The 22,265-nt window shown below is 49.2% G+C and overlaps 1 protein-coding gene across 2 annotated transcripts; it reads right to left on the minus strand.

Moving 5' to 3' along the window:
• Positions 1-1,444: 1,444 nt before the first annotated feature.
• SH2D4A (SH2 domain containing 4A) lies at positions 1,445-12,170 on the minus strand. 2 transcript variants are annotated; one of them, XM_074865114.1, is made up of 9 exons: positions 11,747-12,170; positions 10,811-10,970; positions 10,134-10,293; positions 7,998-8,060; positions 7,452-7,590; positions 6,001-6,217; positions 5,482-5,612; positions 3,971-4,191; positions 1,445-2,463 (listed from the first exon to the last, which is right to left on the minus strand). In XM_074865114.1, exons 1-9 carry the CDS (start codon positions 11,919-11,921, stop codon positions 2,371-2,373), a joined length of 1,359 nt encoding a protein of 452 aa, XP_074721215.1. In that variant the 5' UTR covers positions 11,922-12,170; the 3' UTR covers positions 1,445-2,370. The 2 variants fall into 2 exon arrangements, with proteins under 2 accessions (XP_074721215.1, XP_074721214.1); XM_074865113.1 differs by having other exon boundaries at positions 7,998-8,063.
• Between the last annotated feature and the right edge of the window lie 10,095 nt (positions 12,171-22,265).

Below are 22,265 nucleotides of genomic sequence, written 5' to 3' on the forward strand. Positions count from 1 at the left end.
CTATTGCAGGCTCTGGCTAAAGGCATAGGGGCATGGGGCAAAACAAATTGCCATATCCTCCCCAATGTCATAATCTCTCCAGCAAGCAATGTTCAAATGTGACTACTCTTGTAATCCTTGCACAGCATCCCTTGAAGAAAGAAAGATTCCACAGAGAATCTCCCCAAGACAAGCCAGCACCCTTGATACCCAACCACTGCAAATCATCGTTGCTCCACAGACTTTCAAGGTGATGAGATTTCAGAGCAATAGAAGAGCCAGTCTTGAGGGCATCTGTTCTGGCAAGGATGGTGCCATTACGGTCAGTGAAGTAATCTAGATGTGTAGGTACAAAACTTCAGGTTTCTTCCTTCACAGCAGACAAGTGAAGCTGGGAGTCTTTAAAAAACTGAGGCATGATTCTCAAACATGCGGGATAGATGTGAACACTGATAGTGGCTTTCCATGGAGCCAACATTTGCAAATAAGTAGTTATAATATGAAGGTATGGGAAGTTACCAGTCCACTGGTCAGCAGGTCAAACCCTGAGGAATTCCACTATAGATCTTAGAGCTAAAACTGATCACGTCCAGCTGTGTCCATGCCAGATCAATCTGCACCTTATTTCTGCAAGTTAACACCCTGCCTCTCAAACTGTCTTTTTAAAGGAGACTTTGTCCCCTGTCTTTACCAGCCTATAGGTATACAAAACACTTGATTTGTCTCCAGCAGGACAACAGTTATGGCATGTTCTTCACATGAGAACAGGTGTTAGATTTTCTCTAGGATCTCTGAATGACCTTTTATTTTGGCCATATTTTTCAAAAGAAACAGTTCATTAAGAGGGGAGGTGGGATTTTTTTTTCCCCTACAAATAATCTAGCACCCTCAAGATTGATGCAGATTATGTTGAAAATCTCTTTGATATGTGTGATATAGTGCTCAAGAATTTCCTTAAGTCATTTGCTCTGCCAGAGTGTTGTTACTTTCAGAATCTCACTTTTACATTGAGACTTTAGCAAGCTAAACCTGCTGTAACTGGAGTGCAGTTATCCCCTCTTTCCTTGCATGGAAACCACCTATCAGCAGAGTTGTAAATTTTAAGACCAGATGATCACAACTATTTCTTTTAATCTGTATTCTGCAAAGCACAGATCAATATAAGACTGAAGTTTTTGACTGCTTCCTCAGGTTAAGCAGATTGCCCCTGATCCAACAGAAAGAAGGGAACAGGTAAACAACTGAAACAAGATTGACTCTTGTTCACTATTTGAGGATTGCATCTCTGAAAAATGATGTTGGCAGATTTGCACCACCACCCTCAGCTGTACTGTTTGTCATGTGCAACAACATGAGGGGATCTGGGTGAGAATTAATTTGTGATGTCTTTCTGTCCAGCCTCTCCCCCAATATTCTGAATTATGTATTTAAAGAGTAGGGTAACAGATACGAAGTGAGAACATGATGTTGAAAGAACAAGTTCTATGTTAAAGTTTACACCAGATGCATCTCAGTAACCTGGACACAACTTGCAATAAATAGCTCCATTTTGGAAAATAGCATACTTTACTGGCAAACACTCTTCTGTAAACTGTACTAATACTGATATAGGCACTGCTTCTTACATTTTTTTTAGGCTCTGTACATGTGGTAATCTTTCATATATATTCCTGTATCCCTTCTTCTTTCCCTTGCAAAAAGTTAATCCCTCTCTGTGCAGAAAGGCCAGTGTGGGATTTAAATACAGGTTAAAAGAGCAAGGATCTATATTCAGAGGCTAAAGTAGTTTACAAAATGCACTTTTCATAAAAATCCCTCTTCACAGAGAACACCTTTCACTGAAAGGCACTGAGGGTTTGCTTGGCTGTTTGGCTTGAACATCCTTGATTCCAAGGGCCCAGCATTTTACAGGATTAAGCTTCACATTATGCAAATTACTATATAAAGACCGATTCACCTCTCCAAGTTGTTTTGTGCCTTCAGGAAGGTATGATCTCATCCAACTGTAGATACTAATCTATATCCCAGATGGCACACAACCTTACATTCAAGAACAAAAGGCAGCTCGAATACAGAAGTCCCCCAGAAAATCTGCAAAAACCCACTGAAAATATGTGGCAGTACTTCCCTGTTCAACTGATTACTTCATCACCTCATTCACTCTATTGTGTGGGATACATACAGGTGCTTTGCATCTTGCTGGGCTCATAAATCCTTTAACTCGGTTGATATGACAAGCCCAAAACAGTACTTATCCTCCCACCGCTTTGTTGTGAGGGATATAAAATAGAGGCACTTATGGCAACCATTTCAGGTAAGCATCAGCAGCTCTAGTTCAAAGTTCAGTCTTTGTGAATACAAGCATGGGACTGTATAGCAAGACCGGGAGGTTCACTCAAAAAGAGAGATGTAATCTGGTTCTTGGTCCTCTTGACCACACGGATAAAGCAACAGCTCCTTGCCCAAGGAAGTGATGGGTTCATCCTGTTGATATAGAATATGGTCAGACACCACCTTTCAAACAGGCACTACCCACCTATCACAACATCGTGGGGTGGACAGCAGTCTCGCCGCCTCTGTTACGGTGTGGACTTGTTCATCCCACTGAGTGATACAGCTCAGTGCCCTGGGGAACTTGGGGAAGGACCCACATGGCTGACCTCTTTCTTCATAAAACAACATCTGTGCTCGGTGCAGTAACCCAGTGATATGACTCTGGCAGTTCTCGGGAAGAGCTGTGCTCGTCTCGTAGGCAATGGCAGCTTCTATGGCATGAAATGCTGCCCTGCCTAAAAAGGGCTGGAGCGAGGACTGTGCAGCATGCACGCAAGCAGGACGGGGTGGTTGTGGACCGTGCTCCTGGATGCGTTGGAGGGACAAGGGAGGATGCTGGAGTGAGCACATGCCCTCTGCTCAGGCAAGCCCTGTTCTAACAAGTGAACTCCTTGAGTACAGTCTTTGCTTCCCATCTCGTTCTCCACCCTAGTAGCAGATGCACGGTGGGAACTTGCCTTCTTTCAGTCACCCAGTGGGTGGTAAGCAGAACCCACTAGAGCACTTCAGCAGAGTGGGTTCACCCTGCCCACGTCTGCTGTAGTGCAGGAGGTCTGTAGGATTCTTTGCAGACGACGGGCATGGCTCTATCTTTAATATAGATATGCACAGACAGGCTTTAAATTCTCTGGCTCTGGTACCAATAGCCGTATAGCTCCTGCTTTCAACAATTTGAGCCTGCACTGTGAAACCCAAGCAAGAAACAGGATCAGGTAGCTCAGGTAGAGCTCCATATAGCAAATGAACATAGATATTTTCCTCATGTCCAATTTTGTTTATTCATGTCTGTATTAGGCTAGGTCCTTATTTAAAAGAAACACAGATTTTAAATGAACCTTTAGGCAAAATGGTTGTCCTGTCCCTGGGCAGATCTTACAGTAAAGGAATGAAGAGTCCATCTGGCCCTCCTTGGAGCCCATATAATTGTGGTCAGTGCTAGTAAACACCACAGTTATTGTTGCAAGAACCTGCCAACCATCTTCCTTCCCTTCTATTTTTTATCTTTGCTCAGTATCACACCTTGCCTGCTTCTCTTTCATGTTGAAGCTGGAGGCAAGCAGGATGCTCTGTTTACCCAACTTGACAGGACCCCACAACCACAGAGAGAGTCCAAAAAAAGGAGTCTGCTTGAGTATGCTGTCATTTCTCACCTTAACAGCATTTCCACTAAATAGCGTGTAAGTAGCTTGAGCCCTGTGTGCAAAGTGTTCTGCACACTTGAAGGGGAGTGAGTCAGGTTTAAGATATTTAGGATGTGCTAGGTCACCTGAGATGTACCCATCAGGCTGGCATACCCTTCTGGAGCAGCACACAGGATACCCAACAGCAGCTAAAATGGGTCTAGTTACCTACTTTAAAAGAACTGAATCTATTCCTTCTTATTTTGAAGTGCCATGAGGCAATTAAACAGTTGATGAATGTATTGCTAGATGCTCACCTTGTGGTAGTCTACGAGGTCAGCCAGTGTTGAATGTTGTAGCTGGTCTACTCCAAGGAAGCTGTAGGAATCACTGGAGGCATCAATGAGAAAGTGTTTACATCCTTCCACAGACCGATAGGAGAGCACATAGCCTTTGATTTTCTCACTGATCCGGACCAGAAAACTCCCCGGTACTGTTTTATTCAGAAGCTCCTCTGCTTTCTTAGAGGTTAGGATACCTGTTCAAAACCAAAACACAGAACTGAAGGGAGAAAAGCATTTGTACAGGACTGGATGGAACAGTTCTCACAAGAAATCTGCTTTACTGCTCTAAAACCAGTCCACAGCATTTCCATCCCTTGCATTGTTTTCTTGCCCAGTAGCCTAGGAAGAACAGTACTGTCCCTGCTAGTAGCAGACTACGGCCACATGCTAACTGTGTTTTATGTTAACTGTTCCAGACTCGCCCCATTGTGAATGATAAATGTGCAGGGCTCAAAAGTGCAGTTTCTGTGTTATGAGAGAGAATGGCACTGCAGTGTGTTGTATGTTGATTCCAGTACAGCAGGGCTGTGCAGAGAGTGATCACAGGTCCTGTCAGAAAGCCATGCGAGCATTGAAAGCCCAGTTACAATAACGCTTTCATTGCTGCAGTCTGGGACAAAAGGGGTTTCCAAAGCAAGGGAGATGGGTGGGATCATAATGACCCATTGGAAACCGGATGGAAAGGTGATGGGTGATGAGCACGTATGGTGGGAGGATGACCTGGGGCCAAGGATGAGTGGGATGAGGTGTGCCCAAATCTCTCACCCTGGTCCAAACAGTTACCAGGGTGACCATAGAATCATAGAATGGTTTGGGTTGGAAGGGACCTTAAAGATCATCTAGTTCCAACCCCCCTGCCATGGGCAGGGACACCTTCCACTAGACCAGGTTGCTCAAAGCCCTGTCCAGCCTGGCCTTGAACACTTCCAGGGAGGGAGAATCCACAACTTCTCTGGGCAACCTGTTCCAGTGTCTCACCACCCTCACAGTAAAGAATTTCTTCCTTACATCTAATCTAAATCTACCCTCTTTCAGTTTAAAACCATTACCCCTTGTCCTATCACTACATGTCCTTGTGAAAAGTCCCTCTCCATCTTTCTTGTAGGTCCCCATTAGGTACTGGAAGGCCACTATAAGGTCTCCCCGGAGCTTTCTCTTCTCCAGGCAGAATAACTCCACTGTCTCAAGCTGCCTTCATAGGAGAGGTGCTCCAGCCCTCTGATCATCTTGCATCCATGCATCCAGTACAGGGAGGCAGGAGTGGCACGGAGATACAGGGTATTTTGAAGATCTGGCCTCTGTTCTAACACTTTAGCTTGCCCTTTGTCATAATGCTAAAGGAATTTAAACTACATTCATAGATATTTAAAATGGAAAACCTAGCCACCTTTGAAAAGCTCCTGGGCCCACCCTGTGGCAGCAGCCATGTTAGCAGAAACAATGCTGTAAAGAGTTGGGTTGGAGCAGAAACGCTCAGGACTCACCATGGAACCAAGGCGCTATCATATCCGTGGTTTTCTGATAGCCAGCTCGAAGAGGGAATTGCTCCTCTTTGAACCACCTGATGATGTTTTCTTCAGTGGAATTGGAGATTGTCCTCTGAACTCCCTCTTTTCTGTTAGTGCATCAAATTCAAGTGACAGCTTTTGAGTCCTTGGCAGGACTTACCTTTTTTCAGGATGTTAAGAACAGCTCTAAACAGAAGGCTTACACTAGTGCAGCTGTCAGCAATATTATAGGTTTTCAGTGGACACCTAGCATAGAGGATGTATGCACTCTAGGTTTAGGATGCTCTACTAAATAAACCTGTTACCCTCCAGGGATGAACAAATAAGCCTCACCACAGACCTAGGCTGGAATACAGCCTAGGCTCTGTATTTTTCCCTGCGGGGTGTCTCCTCTGTGCAAGAAAGCAAGCTAACCATTCCCATCTCAACCATCCCATGCTAGAGCAGAAGAACATCATCCCTTCTCCCCTCCACAGTGCACAGGGGTTTCCTTACCTAATTGTTCTCCCATTTGCCATCACAGGAGGTAGAAGTTTAGGCTTGGGGGGAAGAGGTGGATATTGGAGCGGTCGCCGATCTCCTGCTGTTGCACCCTTGGAAATATCTGCCTGCTTCCCTCTGTGGATGCCCTGCAGCGAAAGCCTCCTGTAGTCGTCCCTGGCTTGCCGTGCAAGGGAGCGTCTCTTCTCATCTGCTGCCTTGGATTTCCTCACTGGAACAGAAAAGGAGTCCTACAGGAGCGAACAAGCAGGCAAGTTTTAAGCTTGCTGCCCTTTGGCCATCTTCCTGCTTGGTGAAGTGGAAGAATAACCTGTTTCACAAGGTGAGATGCATTCAGTTGTGAGACCATTTGCCACATGTCTCCCATCACTTTTTGGGCATCTGCTACTTAGCAGAGTCCAGTTTTTATTCCTTCAAGAGATTAAAAATCTGAGTTCTTTCTGGACACCAGGTCCCTTTGTACGTATAGAGCACCTGGTTTTGTTTCGGATGCTGACTTCTGGTTCAGACATAGATTTCTGTAGTGACTTTCATGTCAGCCAGTGGCAGGGGAGAGCGTATGGAATAAAAGCTGCTGAAATGACCCTAAATCAATCCTTGAAAGTGCTGATCATTTTTTGAGGTTTGGAGGGAGTCTTGCTGAAACTGTTATGGAAAGTGGAGAACTTGGCTGGGTTGGCTTTTTTTGTTGTAAAATTGCCTTGATTGTCTAGGTCCAGCTCATTCTGGAGTCTGTAGGAGTAACCAGCTCTCCAGTCAGTCTGAGTTAGGCTAGTTCTTTCCTTGCTTTTGTAATCAACTTCAGATTTTTTTTTTTTTATCAGTAATAAAAATAAAAACCCTGGCCTGCAGTGGAAACAATTAATAGTACAGCATTGCCATCTACTGAACAGCAGGGAAAGAACCAAGGGAAAAAGATGCATAAGGTTCTCCTTCAGGAACTATTTGACAGCAGTGATGGATGCTACTGCAAGTCTCATACTGTTTGCCATTTTCCTTCCTATTGTTGGGATTCATTACATGAGATGGCGCAGCAGGGCTCTGCTTAGGTGGAGTCATGCTTGGATGACCGGGAAGCCCTTTTTAGTTAGTCCCTGTCACCCATTATCCTTGTCCTCAAAAACAATGGCTACTGCAAAGTCTTTGAAAAGGCCAACTTCGAGTTTAAAATTAATTATCCTGGCTATACTCATGTGGTTCCTATTTGTTGCTTGTTTTAATATAGTTTCTGTAAGAAAAATTTTCTGTTTCCCTGCCCAACTCTAGTCGCACTGCTGTGTGGACTCAGAAATATTTCTGATAATGAAGCGCTGTATTTCTTGGCAGTACTCTCCACCTGCTGACTGGTTATTCAGTTCCACTGTGGCAGGAGGAGGACTGAGATGACCCCACAGAGCCCTAGGATTTCTCAAGCCCTATAGGAAAAGGTCATCCTAAAATCTTACAGGATTCCTGCCATTCAGGCTCATTCTCATCCGATTTCTGCAGTGTCCTCTGGCTCTCCAAGCTGGGGTGGCTCTGTGGTATTGCCTCCTGGTGGACTGTGGTCTCTTCTCCTGAATTTCTCCTCTGTGCTTCCTTCACCTGTGAAAGAAACAGTACGTTCAGCTTTGTCCCAGCCTAATTTTAATCCTGCTTTTTAGCTAGCCTTGAAATACTGGGAACTCCATTCTTTATTGTGAATCCCTCTGACTTCAACAACATGTTGAAATGTCTTTACTGCGGGTGACAACAGAGGAAGTAAGGGAAAACAGTCTACCAGAAATCATCAGGGCCATCTCCTTGTGCTTCTCCCCAGTTTGCCAGCCTGGCCTGCTTTGTGTCATCTTCAAATCATCACACTGTACATGAGGAGCGTGGCAGTGCTGGATAAAACTGGTCCAAGAGGAAGGATGGTCTTGGGTCAGATGAGGCTCTGAGGCTGACTGGGGCTTTAGGATAAAGTCTGGGTCCTACTCAATGTGTTAGGAGCATCCTAGGTTGCCACTTACCTGTTGGAAGCCATGTTTCCTCACATGGCAGTCTGCCAGCATCTGGTGAACATCTCTGGTTTCCTTCTGGGCGGAGGAAAAGAGCAGTAAGAAATAAATGTGGTGTTAGGACCATTGCTTTTTTTTTGGAGCAATAGGTGTTTAGTGCAGAAGCAGAGATGTGACACTTATGTTAACAAATTTTGCCAGCCTTATCTGACAAACATTGGCTTTTTTCATTGTATTAGGCCTAATATGCCACAGGAGGAGAGCTCAGGGGTGTCAGGATTGTCATAAGCACACCTAGATTTGCTAAGCGATGCTCCCAAGTGCTCCCAAGGAGCAGTCCCTTCCCTCCCTCCCTCCCTCTAAAGCAAGTTCTAGCAGAACCTGCTGTCCACAGCTTTACCTGCATGTGCTTATGTGTTGCTGTGGATAGAATGCTGCAAACCCCCTCTCGTCAAACTGACCCAACTAGCTACGTATCTTGTGTTCGTGCTTCCCTGCAAACCAGTCTAGCTACCCTGGCAGCAGCTGCTAGCTGAGACCTGCCTTTAAAGACCAACAGTTAGACCTGTCTTTGAGCAAACACCCACCCACCTCCTTGTTGGACCCAGCTTGCCTCCCACGGCACAGTGAGTAATGAGTTAACTGTACTACACCGCTTGCCAAGGACACGCTTTATCTCCATCACCTACTTGGCTAATATTTAATATGAACATGGCTTTCCGATTTCCCTCTCCTTGACAAGAAACTAGGAACTTCAAAAGTGCAAAAGTGTGTGAAGCAGTTTGTTTTCTTAGGTCAGTCCCCATTCCCTACAGCAGACAAAGCACAATGCCCAGATAGTGAAATAGGAACTAAATCTTGGAGAAAGCACTTTAATGAGGGAAGTGAGAAAAGGTCTCTCTCCAGGCCTAGAAAATGCAACAGGTGTCTTTGGTCCGGATCCCTCCTTCTCATAGCAAAAGCCCCAGAAACCTGGGAAAAATTACTAACAGTATAATGACAGAAAACAATAGTAAAGTTTATAACCTCCCCTTTATTTCTATGTACAAGACTTTGAAAGGAGTTTAGATTTTTTTTTGGTGGTGGTGGGATTTTTGGTTGGGGGATTTTTTTGCCTTTTTTTTTTTGTTTGTTTGCTGTGACTAATAGCTTCCTTTGAAATGAAAAAAAAATCTCCCACACAGTTGCTCAACCTCAGCAAACAGTGCTAAGAAAAATCCTGTGTGACTCAGAGGTTTTTGATAAAGGAGACAGCCACTCCAAATTCCCTTCAGTATTTTGGTAGCAGGAGGTGAGGTGCTTTGCCAAAACCCAGCCTTCAGTAATCGTGCTTTTTATACTGAAATACAGAGTAGCTGTATAATAAAAAAAAATTCACTCATACAAGTTAACAGCAAAAGGCTGAATGAAAACTCTGCTGAATGAAATTGGACTTCTCCCATTAAATTGGCAGGGTGTTCTGTTCCTTCTGTTCAACTTTGGTTGCATGGGTAGTTAATTTAACTCATCTTTTTCTCAATTCTCTGCAAATGGATTTTTGTAGCCAGTTAAAAACTAGAAATGTATTGCTGGAGAAAAATATTTCTGTAATGAAACACCACAGCAAAACAGACACTGTAGCTGCTGCATTTGGAGTTGTCCTATGCTGCCAAGGTCATAAGTTATTTTCTAACTATTTTAGAAGACCAAAAAAAAAAAAAAAAAGAACTTAAAATATGCATGTCAGAGGATGCTGGTAAAATTATCTTCATCTGCAGATGATTTGTCTGAGGGCCATGACCTTGCTTGTACAGATCCTGGGATAGCCTCCCTGGTCTTGCCCCAAAAGTCATCCAAACCAGCCACAGAGCAGGAGGAAAAGTACTGTGACCCTTGTTTTACTCACAGAGAATGGAAGCAAAGTAATTCAGAGTAGTTTATCCATTGGTACAGAGCAGATCTATCCCAGCTGAGAATAGCACTGGGACCTCCTGAGTCCTAAGGAAGGATGTAACAACACGGCTTCTCTGACTACAGAAGAAAAGCCTTAACAGTTAGCTGGCTTTTTTCCTCCTTCAAATTTCTATTTACAGCAACCAAGACTTGCTGCACTTCCTAGATCTCAAAAGATGCATTTCTGATAGTTACGGAGAAAAGGGGGAAAACTACCTTTGCAAGCTCCTGGCTTTTCCCTGTTGTAGCAGCAGCAGTTTTTCTCCCACCTTCCTTCTTTTCCTCCACAGTGCTTTTTTTATTCCTGTAAAGATCGGTCTCACCCAGGACTCCTGGTTGTGGATGTAGAGACCATGTTACAGAAGAGTCAGTCTCTCTGAAATGCAAGAGAGAGAGGACTTAGGAACATGAGGGACTCACTTTTTCTGCTCTCTGAGCATCTTGAAAAGAAGTTGCACATGAGCAGAGCAGTGCTGCGATGAAGAGACGTGTGTACAGGCAGCTATCATATCTCCAAATCAGGTAGGTGGAATAATTAAATTAATGACTCGTGGTGAGTAACTGTTGTCCTGCTGCACACCTGTCAGTGAATCAGTGCAATCCAAACTCACCACCTGCTGCAGTTAGCATTTCCTGTGGTCTGCAGAGACTACCACACAGGAGCCATATTACGGGAGGCCCAACGAGCCAGGACAAACCTCAGGCTGGAGCTGGTCTCTGCCACCATTGTGTGTACTTGCAGAAAGTCAACCTTTGTTGGCACCTTTTGCCTGCAAGTTGAGCGTGACAGTGGTAACCACAGCCCCTACAGAGAAGACTCCAGCCTCTGGGTGCCTAGGAATGCCTTCTCCTTCGTGTCTGCCCACTGAGTTCTCCATCTGAAGGGTGCTTACCTGCCCTCCTTGCCTTGTTCTCTCGCTAACCGCTTTGCCCTTTGTGCCTGGATCTCCTCACAGATCGCTGCGTACGATTTATCTGAAGGATGCTCGCCCATCACCCAGACCCAGACATCGTTGTCAGCACCGAGCTTCCATGTCACTGACTTCCCGTTGGCTGGAAAAGAAGCAGATCTTTGGCAAATGCTGTTTGATTGGCAGCTCCATGCAGAGCCTGTGTCCTACTGCTGTGCCCTCCTGGCTGCTGCGGATGGCAGAGCCTCTCCTAAAAGCAGCTGTACATGGGGAAAGTGCGGCTGGGGTGCAGCGTGCACCTCCCATTTCATTTCATGGTACTGAAGCCAGGTCAGTGAAGGGGGCATTTCTGAGTGGGGGCAAGGGAGAAGACTCCCCCCTGTTTCCTTTCTTGCTTTAATTCCTTGCCACTGCCCTCCCCAAACTGTGAGGGTGAACTACCTGCAAACAGAGCACGTGGGGGAGAGCTGGGACAAGAGTGTTACCCTGCTAGCAGCCAGCATGTTGTGTAATCCTGGCAAGGGGACTCCAGGTCTAAAGGGTCCTCTGCAGATCTGATGCCCCAGGACAAACATTCAAGTCCATGGTTATTTTATAGACAGATCCAGAGGTCCTGTTTAGTGGGAATCTTACTGACATGCATCTCCTGGTGGCAAGCAAGCCATGTCTTCCCAGCTAGGGGATTTGAACAATTTGGTCAAGGACAGAGTGTCTTGGCCAGAGAGTAAAACCATTGCGTGTCTGGCCAAAACTACCCCATCGCAGGTGGGTTTAGTTACAGTTTGGAAATAAGACTATGATCTGTCCTTGGGAGAAGAAATTACTTTAAGGACACATTACCTCCTCCTATTTCTAGGGAGCAGTTGACTTGGCCAGATCTGTGCCAGAGGGGGAAGCAGCCAGCAGGCAGAGACATACCTTTTCTTGGCAGTGGTTTCTTTGCTGAAGCCTTGTCCGCAGCAGCTTCTCTTTCCTCCCACCGTCTGATCTGTTCCTGCCTCATCTTGAAGAAGAGGATCTGCTTCTGCTCCTCGCTGAGTTCTGCCAGTAGGTCAGGATCAATATACATGTCCGATAATATCTGTTTCAGCATGGCTGCAGGTTTCAGTTACACACGTTTGTGGCGATGATCTCCAGGGATCAAGTCCTCTTCCTGGCTTCGACAAGCAACAGTCCCTCCCCGCCTGAGCCTGGAGCAGGAATGCAGGCGTGCCAGAGTAATTATACTTGTGTCTTTTTTTTTTTTAGCTCAGACTTCCTGCACAGACCAAAAAAGTAAATAAGTAGCTTAAAACCTGCTGTTAAGATTCCTTGAAATAAGAGGTGAGCTCAGCTCCCACACAGCCCGTGCCCACTCTGCAGGGAGAGCTGGCCAGAAGGGACGAGACCTGCAGTGGGGAGGTTGTGCTGATAGTCTGATAAACCCAGCTGATAGTATATCAAAGGAGAGAGAGCGCTGCCTGTTACAGTCATCAGAGGTGCGGTTTGGCTGTGCCCAAGCAAACATTCCTGCTGGGCAGGGAATCAATGAACCCATGACTAGACGGCTCCTCCTCCTTCCAAAGAGGAAAACTTTGATGATCAAAAGCCCAGCCTGCCTTGTTTTACTGAAGAAAGATGGGGTGGGTTTTCAGCTCTGCTTTTGAGGTGGGAGTGGGAATTTTCAGGTACTTCTGTCCATCAAAGGCAGCCTCACGGCAAGCCAAGGGAGTGCAAGTAGTGCAGCTGGTTCGAAGAAAGACAGCTGGGATGGTCACAGATGGGGAGCTGAGGCAGCTCCCAGTCTGACACATCTTGCTGATGCACCTTGCCCACGCCGGGAGCCTGGCATGGGCCATCCTGTCTGACAGGATGCAGCGGGGAGGTGCAGTGACCAGGAGCTGTGGATGAGCCTTCCTATTTCTGTTTTGTTTCTCTGGGTACTTTTCCCTGTTAAAAATGTTAAGTTAATTCCAGAAGCATGGATCCGCTGCCCCAATTCTGTATTGCTTTTGTTTAAACAAATGGCTTTCTTGATTTAAAAAAAAAAAAGGCTTTTTTTGGGGTAGTGGTCTCATCTGGGCAATGCTTTCTGAGTACAGCAGAATTGTTCCAGCTCAGCAGCCAAAGGGGCTTGGGCTCTCCTTGAGCCATGGAGGGTGGCAGCTGTAGAAAGGGAAGAGCTTTTAGTAGGGAGGGTGTTAGTGAGCAGTCCCTCATCCCTTGGAGTACCTGAACTGTCTGTTAAACTGCAAAACTGGGGGACACTGCTAGAAGATTGCTGTTTAAGCTTCACTGCCTCCTGCTCCTAAGCACTACTTGAAAGAGAAGCCTTTTGCAAACAGATCAGGGTGTCAGAAAAGTGCCTTTAACCAGAAATAGGTCCCTTAAGCTTTGAGCTGTGTTTTTAAAGATTGGTTCAACACAGGATAGTATGAAGGACACACATTTTGGGGCTTATTTTAGGTAAACTCATGTCTTCAGAAGGTACTTGTTGTTGCTCTACTTGTTGTAGAGAAAGTGACAATCTCTTTGAGCCCAGGGTGGGTTTTGTTTGGAGAAACCACCAGGATTGCATCCTTTGTGGATCTGAAACAGTAACTGAAGTGGGTGGTAGCTCTGGGCATGGTCTGAGCTTGATGGTCTAGCAGGGATACCTTCCGTGGGCTGACAGAAATTAATCACCATGTCTAAACTTAAAGGGGCTCTTAACAAAAGAGACTTGTTGCATGCGGGAAGGTGAAACACTTTTATTCCCTTCAGGTGAGAAGGGAATTTGTGGTTTGTGTGGGCCAAATGCCAAGTGGTTTTCTTAAACAGAGGACACTCGATGTCTTGCCCAGGGGGAAAAAAGGCCAGCCAGCTGGTCAGGCTCTGTCTTCTGGCTCTGGATTTGCAGAATTAGTTTTTCGTCAGAAACTTTTCAGGACAGTCGCAATTCACTAGCCAGAGGGGTGCTTGGAAAAGAGGACGGCCAAAAGTCATTGTGTAAGTGTGTCCTTGCTACAGCAGAGCAGAGGCCATGTGTGGCTCTGGCTGGCAGGAGTAGCTGGAACTGGCTGGAAGTGCAGATCAGGAGCTTGAGTCCTGCACCCTGCCTCTTCATACAGCAGGGAGCAGCTTGAATTCACCTCACCAGCATGTCAGCCCTCCTCCTCAGCCCTTGGCTGCACAAAAGGTATTGGATATGGCCCAGCTCAGAGTGGTATATATTGCAGAGTTAAATTTTTCAGCAAGCAAAGCTGCAGTGGTTAAGCTGTGTTTCTTTCCCTGTCTCTTCCAGTACTGCTTCTTGGTGCTTGAGGTGCCCTTCCTCACCCTGTCTGGGATTGTGATTCTGTCTTTGAAGGTTCCTTCTTGTATCTTCTGTATCCAGCCTGACTCCTTCTGCCTGACTGGGTTACCTGTGTCCCCCTCTTGGGACACAGAGATCATTTGTAATGATTGCAAGACTTTCCTTAGTTAAATTAGGATTTCTGAGACATGATGCATGAGAAGCCATCAGCAGAACGTGTGCAGCACATCCACACTGCTCTGGCTTCTCAGGAGGGGGAATGGCTTTGCTATGGCATTTACTTAGGAGCACATGGTGTGCTCTGCCATATGCAGTGGTGACAAACTGGTCCCTCTGCCCATGCCTGGGGATGTAGTGTATTGGCGAGGTGGAAGGGCACTCAGCAAAAAAATTTTACAGTATTGATGCAGTTTTGCAGAGTTGAATGTCCTTGTAACATTGGTTGTAAGAGAAAATTTATAATGTTGTGTGCCAAAGGTACACTTTAAAGCACCAACTATTTTAACACCGGGAAATCACATAAGCATTTTGAGAGGTTTGCAGTATTTCTTTTTTAGCAGTCACTTCAGTAAAGATCTCAGGAGCTGGAAGTCCTTGTAATATCAGTCATATGCTGTTCCCAAAATTTGAATGAAAGCCATATTACCAACACTTGGCCAGAAGTGTTTTTGCTGATGCTGTTCCAGCTGTAAGTAGTGTGTTTGTAGCTCAGACTTAGGGAAGACAAGGACTGCAGTAATGTCAGTGGGACCTCTGAGCAGATAACTTGTAGAAAAACTCTGGCAGAGGCTGTCTTAAGCTTTCTGCTGCTTGTATTTTTTTTCATGGGAGTGATAGATAGGAGCTGGTTTTGTGGAGGAATAGGAGATGAGAGTTAATTAATTAAATGGTGAGAGGTGGGAAGCCAAAAGAGGGCTTCTAGGGCTCTACCACTAGTATATAAGATAGTTGAGTTGAAAGCCATAAAGGTAAATGCAATTCAAAGGTTAAATGACCCTTCAAAAAGCAAGGTTACACAGCGTTTAAATCACCTGTCAGGGACCAGCCTCTTCTCTGGCCTCCTGTAAATCATCTACCATTAACAGGGGAAACATGAGGCCATGAATACACATAAAAGCACAATCGTTTTGAGAAGAGCTGGCATGAGTTCCTGCTCACATGTGCAGGGGGTGACACCTCGACCACCAACAGGCTCACGGGACACCCCCATCTGGCATCCTAGTCCTGGTCCTCGCCACCAATGCTGCCAGTGGAGGGAAAGGTTCTCCAAGAAAACAATAGACAAACATAGCTAGATAGGCATTTGATATGATTTGCCCCAATAAATGAAATAGGAGGGTGTAAAATGAAATAGTGGACAAGTTGAATGGTGGTTCTTGTGCTGATTCTCTGGGAGGTGGCTTCTTCAACCTGCTGCACACATCTCTACTGTAAATGTGACAGTAACTTTAAAAATAACCCAAGAAACTCAAAGATGAGAAGAAAAGAGAACACAAGACAAGCTGCTTCAGGGTACAGCCTGATGAGCTAAGAACATTTCCATTGTCACGAAGTACCTTTTCCCATAAAAAACAGATTAGACCAAGTTGTTCAGAAAATGGTGGGACTACATTGCTTTGAATCAAGAGCTTCTCCTTGGAGTCTGTTCTCTGCTCAGCAGCAAGTGGCTGCAGAGGCACCATCAGGAATTATCGTCCCTGGCCAAGAGAATGGGCCATGAGAGTGCAATTGAATTTCCTTTCCCTTGCCAAACTAAGACCTGCAATACCAAGAAGGTATTTTGCTCAGGTTTTGCTGGATTTCTCCAGTTTCAGCCACTCCAATGCATTACCTCCCTGTTAGACTTTAGGAAGGGCTTTCTGATTTTTTGCAGAAGCTGAAGCAAAGCAGAATTACCAAACCCATCTCAAATCAGCATGTCTGAAGGTAATTGCTCCCCAAACCTTACTCTCTCTGCACAAGACTTTGTGGGTTAACTGTTACACAGTTACATGAACATGTTAGTTCATAAAATGCACTTTTGGAAGAAAACATTTATGTTAACAGCTGCACTGGCAAGGTTACTACCAAAATATCCTCTTGGGCTTTGGGATTTTTATAGTCTTTGTTGGTTGGTGATTTATTTGTTTTGTTGTTGGTGTGGTTTTTTTTAAATCCTCATCCTGTTCTAAATAGGGGAGTGATTCATTCATCTCTTTCTGTTTAATTTTGCTTCAGCCTACCGTTCTCTGTTTCAGAAGGAAGGAAAACTCCTGGTTTGGTCATAACAGAAGGAAAATGTGACTGTGTAAGCTTGGTCCTCGGAAGACAGACTTGTTTGTATCTTATTTAGCAGAAATAGATTCTGCATATAACACTTGAAGGAACAAAATCAGTGAAGCCACCACAACATGAACTACTTTGAAATTACCTATAGCTGAACTGACTTGCCCTATAGGTCCCTGATTTTGCTGGAGGGGGTAGTGGTTATCTTACAGCAGGCACAAATGGATGGGGATGGCAATAAGGAAAAATAATTTGATACAGCAGTGACTACTGAACACAGTTTGAGGCCACATGGCTCTGCTTTCAAGAAAAAGGTTTCTTCCCTGCTTCAATTAAGTACAAATACTTCTTGATCTAGACATAATGAGAATCATTTTCCTATATCAAAATTACTTGGGGAATTGCCAATGAAAAGGTCAGTGTGGTAAAAAGGGTGAGGGTGTCTGTAGGTTAACATACAGGTCAGCTACCCAACCAAACCCATCCAACTATAAGAAAGGAGTTTTTCTAATCATGACACCTAATTTAGTCTGTTTGCAGGTTTTGAACAACTCTGGGCAACAAGCCTTGGGGCTTTTTTGAAATGCAAACTGCAATATTTATATTTGCTAATTGCACTGGGTGGCTTTGCTAGGGGAAAGCCTGTTCTTGCAAGCAGGAAGCTATTATGAGTAGCACTAGGCACACAAAGCTGCCATTTACATTTTCCAAGTAGTTATTCACTCTTCTAAGCCCACAGTTCTGCACTGATGTAGTTTTGCCACTGAAAGCCACAGGGCAAATGAGAAGCATTGGACCAGGAGCAGCTCCGAGCCTCTCAGCCCTGGTGAGCCAAAGGGATGTGCTGGTGGGACCTGGGGCTGTCCCAGCTCTTCGGTGGGGACTGCCCTGGGGGCAGAAGTGCACCCTGAGGAGTCTGATTCTGTCCCAAACCTCTCTGATTTCAGAAATGATCTGTTGTTAATGCATTGCTTGGGCATTGCAGAAATGCAAGATAAAACACAAGTCGTGTGTTGATATAAATTCTGTGAGGAGAAGGAAGGACTTCTAGTTCTTGCCTATAACTATAATCTGCTTTTAAATCTACATGCAGTTATTACATTGCATGGACTACTAAGGGGAACAAATTATTTGCATGAAGACAAGGCACCCAGAAGGCAGGGATCTGAGTCTGTGTCATCCCCCAGAGGACTCTTGGGGAAAAAAAGGGACTATTGGGAAAGAGAAAATGTGGTGAGAGGCAGGTAATGGGGTGGAGGGGGCTGTGTTAGATGGCAGGGGTGAGGCAGAAGCTGTTCTGGAGAAACAGACAGCTGGATACCAGTTTTCTCTTGCAAATAAAGTATGCTACACACCTGTTGATCTCCCAGCTCTGTTAGCCCATGTGTGACACCCCTCCTTTTCCTGGGCTTGGTGCTCAAAGCACAGCCCTGCTTGCTGTTAGGTTTGACTCCATTGCCTAGGAAGCATAATGATGCCATGGGATTTTAGCCAAGTTTTGGAAAAATGGGTATGAAAGCAGGTCTGCTCCCATTTCTGTTTGAAGTGCTTGGGAAGATGAAAACATCACACCTCTTCACGCAGTGCTGGGTGTCCCCCATGTGTGTCCCCATGTCATCGGCAGCCCCCTGTGGGGGACGGCTCCAGGGGCCCTCCCTTCTCCCAGGCACACACTTGTTCCCACGCCTTCCCCATCCTCACCCAGCCCCTTGCACCTACCTCTGTCACCCTGCGGCCTCAGGAGTGTCTTCCCAGGCACCCACCTGGCCTCCTACCTGATGGAGTTGCTCTCCCCATCTGTTTTTTCACAAGGAAGCCCCAGCAAGGGGCAGAGCCTGGCCTGGAGCTGCCCAAGAAGCCATCCTTGTGCCAGCCCCATGCCACAGTCCTGGGGCTCCAAGCCCCAAAGCCTGGGGCTTTGGTATTGGTGTCACACCTTACTGGGCCCCTCCAGCTTTCTGCCCACTCCTGTGCCTGTGGGTTCCCCCCTTTTTTCCAGCCGTGCTCTCTGCTAGTGTCAGGGGCGCTGCAGGATTTCCAGCCCATCCCCGGGGAATGTCCCAGCTGATGCCTTCAGCTTGTGCTTCAGCATCCTGGGGCCGATTTCAGGGCAATGGGTCTCCATGGGCCTGGCCCAGTGGGTGGTTAGTGCTGGGAAAGTTGCTCAAAAAGGTTCAGGGGGGAGTGACGCTGGAGGTGGGGAGGGTTTGGGCTGTGGGTCCAATGCCTGGAGCACCCAGGGAGCCAAGATCGTAGTTCCTCTCTGATCTGTCTCCTCACCAATGCAACCAACACGGACATTGTTCCTGCAGCTCTGGCATGAGACCCCTGTGCCCAGCATGGCCCATAGCGCATCCTGCTGCAGGGGAAGGAGAGGGTCTGGGTGATGCCCCACCATGCTCTGGCAGTGGGGTGCAGGTGGGGGGTGCCCAGGGAGATGGGAGGACTGGAGGACATGGGCTGCAGTCATGCTCGCCTACAGCAGAAGCCATCCTGGGTGAGGTGAGGCAAGGCCGGGCAGGAATAGGATGAGGGCGACAGGCAGGAGCAGCTCAGGGGCTGGGGAGAAGTGAGGTGGGGACTGGGATGGGGACACATGTGTGGAACCCTGTCAGAGGTTGGGGGGTCTGGTTCCACTGGTTCCTGAAGCTTGGAAGGCCAGCATGCACTGGGCCAAACTCAATGTCTGAGATAGTCTCGGGGGGGAAGGCACTTTTCACACCATTTTTGTGTGTCCAACTATTTATTCAAGGTGTGTACAACAGCTGGAATAATCATTAACTCATTAGTCCATATTTAACCAGTGTACAATTATGACACTTCATATGCAAGTTATGACAGTGATCAATCTGCAACCCTGTCAAAAGCCAAGGCCATTTGAACAAGCACAAGCTGTAATTAACTGAAGCAGAAATGAACTGAAACTGGAGCCACAGACCCACCGAAGATGGAACTGAACTGAAGATGCAAATAAGCTGGAGCCAAAATGAAGCTATAGAAGATGAAACCCAACTGGAGCCTAAAACATGCTGGAAGTAAGAACAAACTGGAGCTGTCCATGAGCTGGACCTGAAACAAACTGGGGGCAGAAACAAATGACCTGAAGCTGCAAATGAGCTGGAGCCCTCCATGAGTTTGACCTGAAATGAACTGAAGCTGAAATTAGCCAGAGCCATCCACAAGCTGGAGCCATAAACGATCTGGAGTTATCCACAAATTGAAGCAGAAAAAAAAATAGGGGCAGAAATAAAACAAAAAAAAAATGGGGGCAGAAGCAACCAACCTGAAGCTGCAACCAAGCTGGAGCTGCAAAGTCCCTGCAGTGTCTCCGGGTGGGCACAGGCAGGGCTGTCCCCAGCCAGGAGCAGGGCTACATGCAGGGCAGGCAGCAGCAGCATCCTCGGTGCAGGCAGCCCAGCTTCTTCCTGGAGGTGTGGGTCTCTCTGGCACGGGCGGCTCCCAGTGTAGCTGGGGATCCTTTTTCTGTCTGTCCTGGCACAGGGAGAGATGTGGGGCAGTCAGAGCTCCCTGCAGCACGGCACGACCCAAAGAGCCCCCGGAGCTGCTCCCCTGCAAACCCTGCTGCCTCCCGGGCATGGGCAGCTCTTCCCAGCCCCTCAGCAGCGCTTTCAGCAGCGGCTCCCTGGGGCTGCGCACCTGCAGTGGGAGGGGAAGGAGAAACAGTGATGGGACACCAGAAACCTCCCATTTCTCCCCGGGAGAGTGGGCAAGAGCCAGGATCTGGCTGAAACCCACCCACCCCGTGCAGCAGCAGCAGTGGCACTGACCGATGACCAGCGGCCCTGGGCTGGATGGGTCTGGCACCACACCAGTGCCAGTGGGATCCAGGCCGGGCTCCAATAGCACCCACCAGCTCTGAGAGATGCACACTGACACCCACAGTGATCCACCAGCGCTGCCCCTCTGGCACTGGGACGCCTTCTCCCTCCAAGGGCCCCATGGGGAGCCCTGCTAGGGGACAGCACCTGCCCTCTCTGTCCCTCTGCCACGCCGCTGGCAGGACGAGGGGCAAAGCCAAAATATCCCGAGCACAAAACCACCCCCTGAGCTCCAGGCAGGCCCGGCTCCCTCGCACCCACTCAGTCCCAGCACCCCTGGGCTATGGCAGCCCCCAGCACCCTGCTCCCATGGCCGGGGACATGAGCCTCGACCCCCACCCACCCCTCCGTCGCCAGGGATCCCCCGAAGGGACCCAGCCCCTCCTGTGGCACTGGAGATCCCCCAGACCCTTGCCAAGGTGCTGGAATGAGCCTTCCCCACACTTCGGCACAGCCACGCAGCCTCGGCTGTGCCACCAGCACATCCCAAGGGATCGGCAGCACCGGGACAGCCGTTGCTCCCTGTGCCCGGCCAGGCAACTTCACCATGTCACCGTCGGGGCTGCAGGAGCCAGTGCGGATCCCTGGAGTGGCCTCTGCTCCCACCGCGGCAGGTTTTGAGCTGAAAAAGAAGGATTTCAGTAAAAGTAGGGCTTCATGCAGGGCCCAGGGCTGCCCCAAGGCCCGGCCATGGCAGCATGTGACACTGCTGGCTCCGGCCCTTGGGCATCGCCTGCCAGGGTGACACCCGGCAGGGCTGAAGGACTGAACCCCGGTGGAAACCAGTTTGCCCCAGCAGCAGCTCCCACACTCACCAGTTCAAGCTCTCCCTGGCTCGGGCAGAGACACCCCCGGGCTGGGAGGGTTTGTCCTGCCGGGAGCTGCTCTGGAAAAGAGCTGGGGAGAAGAAACCAGCTGGGAGGAGGGATCCCGGTGTCAGGAGGGGTCACAGCTGCCCTGGGAGACCCCCAGCCCCGCCGGGTCCCCTCCTCCCCCGGGGGACGCGGGTGGGAGCCAGGGGCGGGAGCGGCTGGCGTGACCGAGCAGAGGCTGATCCCGCGGTGGGAATCGGGAGCTGCCGGGGACCCCCAGCCCCACCGGCCGAGCTGCAGCTGCTGACCCCGAGAGGGGACCCCTGGGGGTCGGTGCCGAAACCCGCCGCGAAAGTCACCGGGCCCCAGCCGGGCCCCCGCGGGGTCCCGCACCGGGGGGGGGGGGCAGAGGAGAACGAACCGGCTGCCGCGGCGGGCCGGCCCCGGCGGGGACGCGGAGCAGGAGCCCAGCGCAGGCAGCGCAGCGGCGGCAGCTCCCGCGGCCGGGAAACCCGGCGGGCAGCGGCCCCGCGGGTCCGGGGAGAGTCTCCGGCCGAGAGCGGGGCCCGGCCCCGGCGGGGCGGGGGTAGCACCGCGCTGCCCGCGGCGGGGGCCGGGACCCGCACCCACAGCCCGGCCACTACCTGCGGGCAGGGCACGGACCGAACTCCGGGCAGCACCGAGCGGGCAGCGGCCGGTGCCGCCGCTCCCGCGCCAGCGACGGGGGCGAAGGGAGGAAACGGCCCCGCTTTGCCCCGTGTCCCCCGTTCCCCTCGCCCGGCCCCGTCCCGGGACCCCGAGGCCGCCGGGGCGGCGGGGAAACGGCGTCACGCCCGGTTCCCGCCCGCCGGCTGCGGCCGGAGCCGCCCCGGCGGAGCCCCGGGGAGACGGGACACCCGGGCCCGGCGCGGTCGCAGCCGGGGCCCGGCACAGCGGCCCCCTCGCCCCGGCCCCGGCCCGAAGCACGCCCGAGGGCGCCGGTGTCCGCTCCGTCCCGGCGGGGAGACGCGGCGGCGGCCCCGGGAGCAGCCGCGGCAGGGCAGAGACCCGGCAGGGCCCCGCTGGCCAGAGACCCGGGAGCCGGGACCCCGCTGTCCCCGGCCCCGCGGCGGCGGCGCCCCCTGGCGGCCTCGGGGGGACGGGCCCACAGCCTCCGGTACTGGCACGGTCGCGGCGCCCGGACGCGACCCCCCGGGCCCCTTCAGCCGCACCCCCCCGCCGCGCCATGGCGCTCCCTGCCAGGCCGC

The sequence above is a fragment of the Strix uralensis genome, chromosome 4, assembly GCF_047716275.1.
Source record: "Strix uralensis isolate ZFMK-TIS-50842 chromosome 4, bStrUra1, whole genome shotgun sequence".
In the NCBI taxonomy this organism is placed as follows: Eukaryota; Metazoa; Chordata; class Aves; order Strigiformes; family Strigidae; genus Strix; species Strix uralensis.

Excerpts from the sequence above, each read along its gene's own strand:
- SH2D4A (XM_074865113.1), bottom strand. The coding sequence starts at position 11,921 with ATGCTGAAACAGATATTATCGGACATGTATATTGATCCTGACCTACTG. Across the intron at positions 6,218-7,451 it reads GCCTGAATGGCAGGAATCCT|TGAGGAAATCCAAGGCAGCA; the intron begins GTAAGATTTTAG and ends TTTCTGTTCCAG. Across the intron at positions 2,464-3,970 it reads ACCTCGTAGACTACCACAAG|GATGAACCCATCACTTCCTT; the intron begins GTGAGCATCTAG and ends CTATATCAACAG.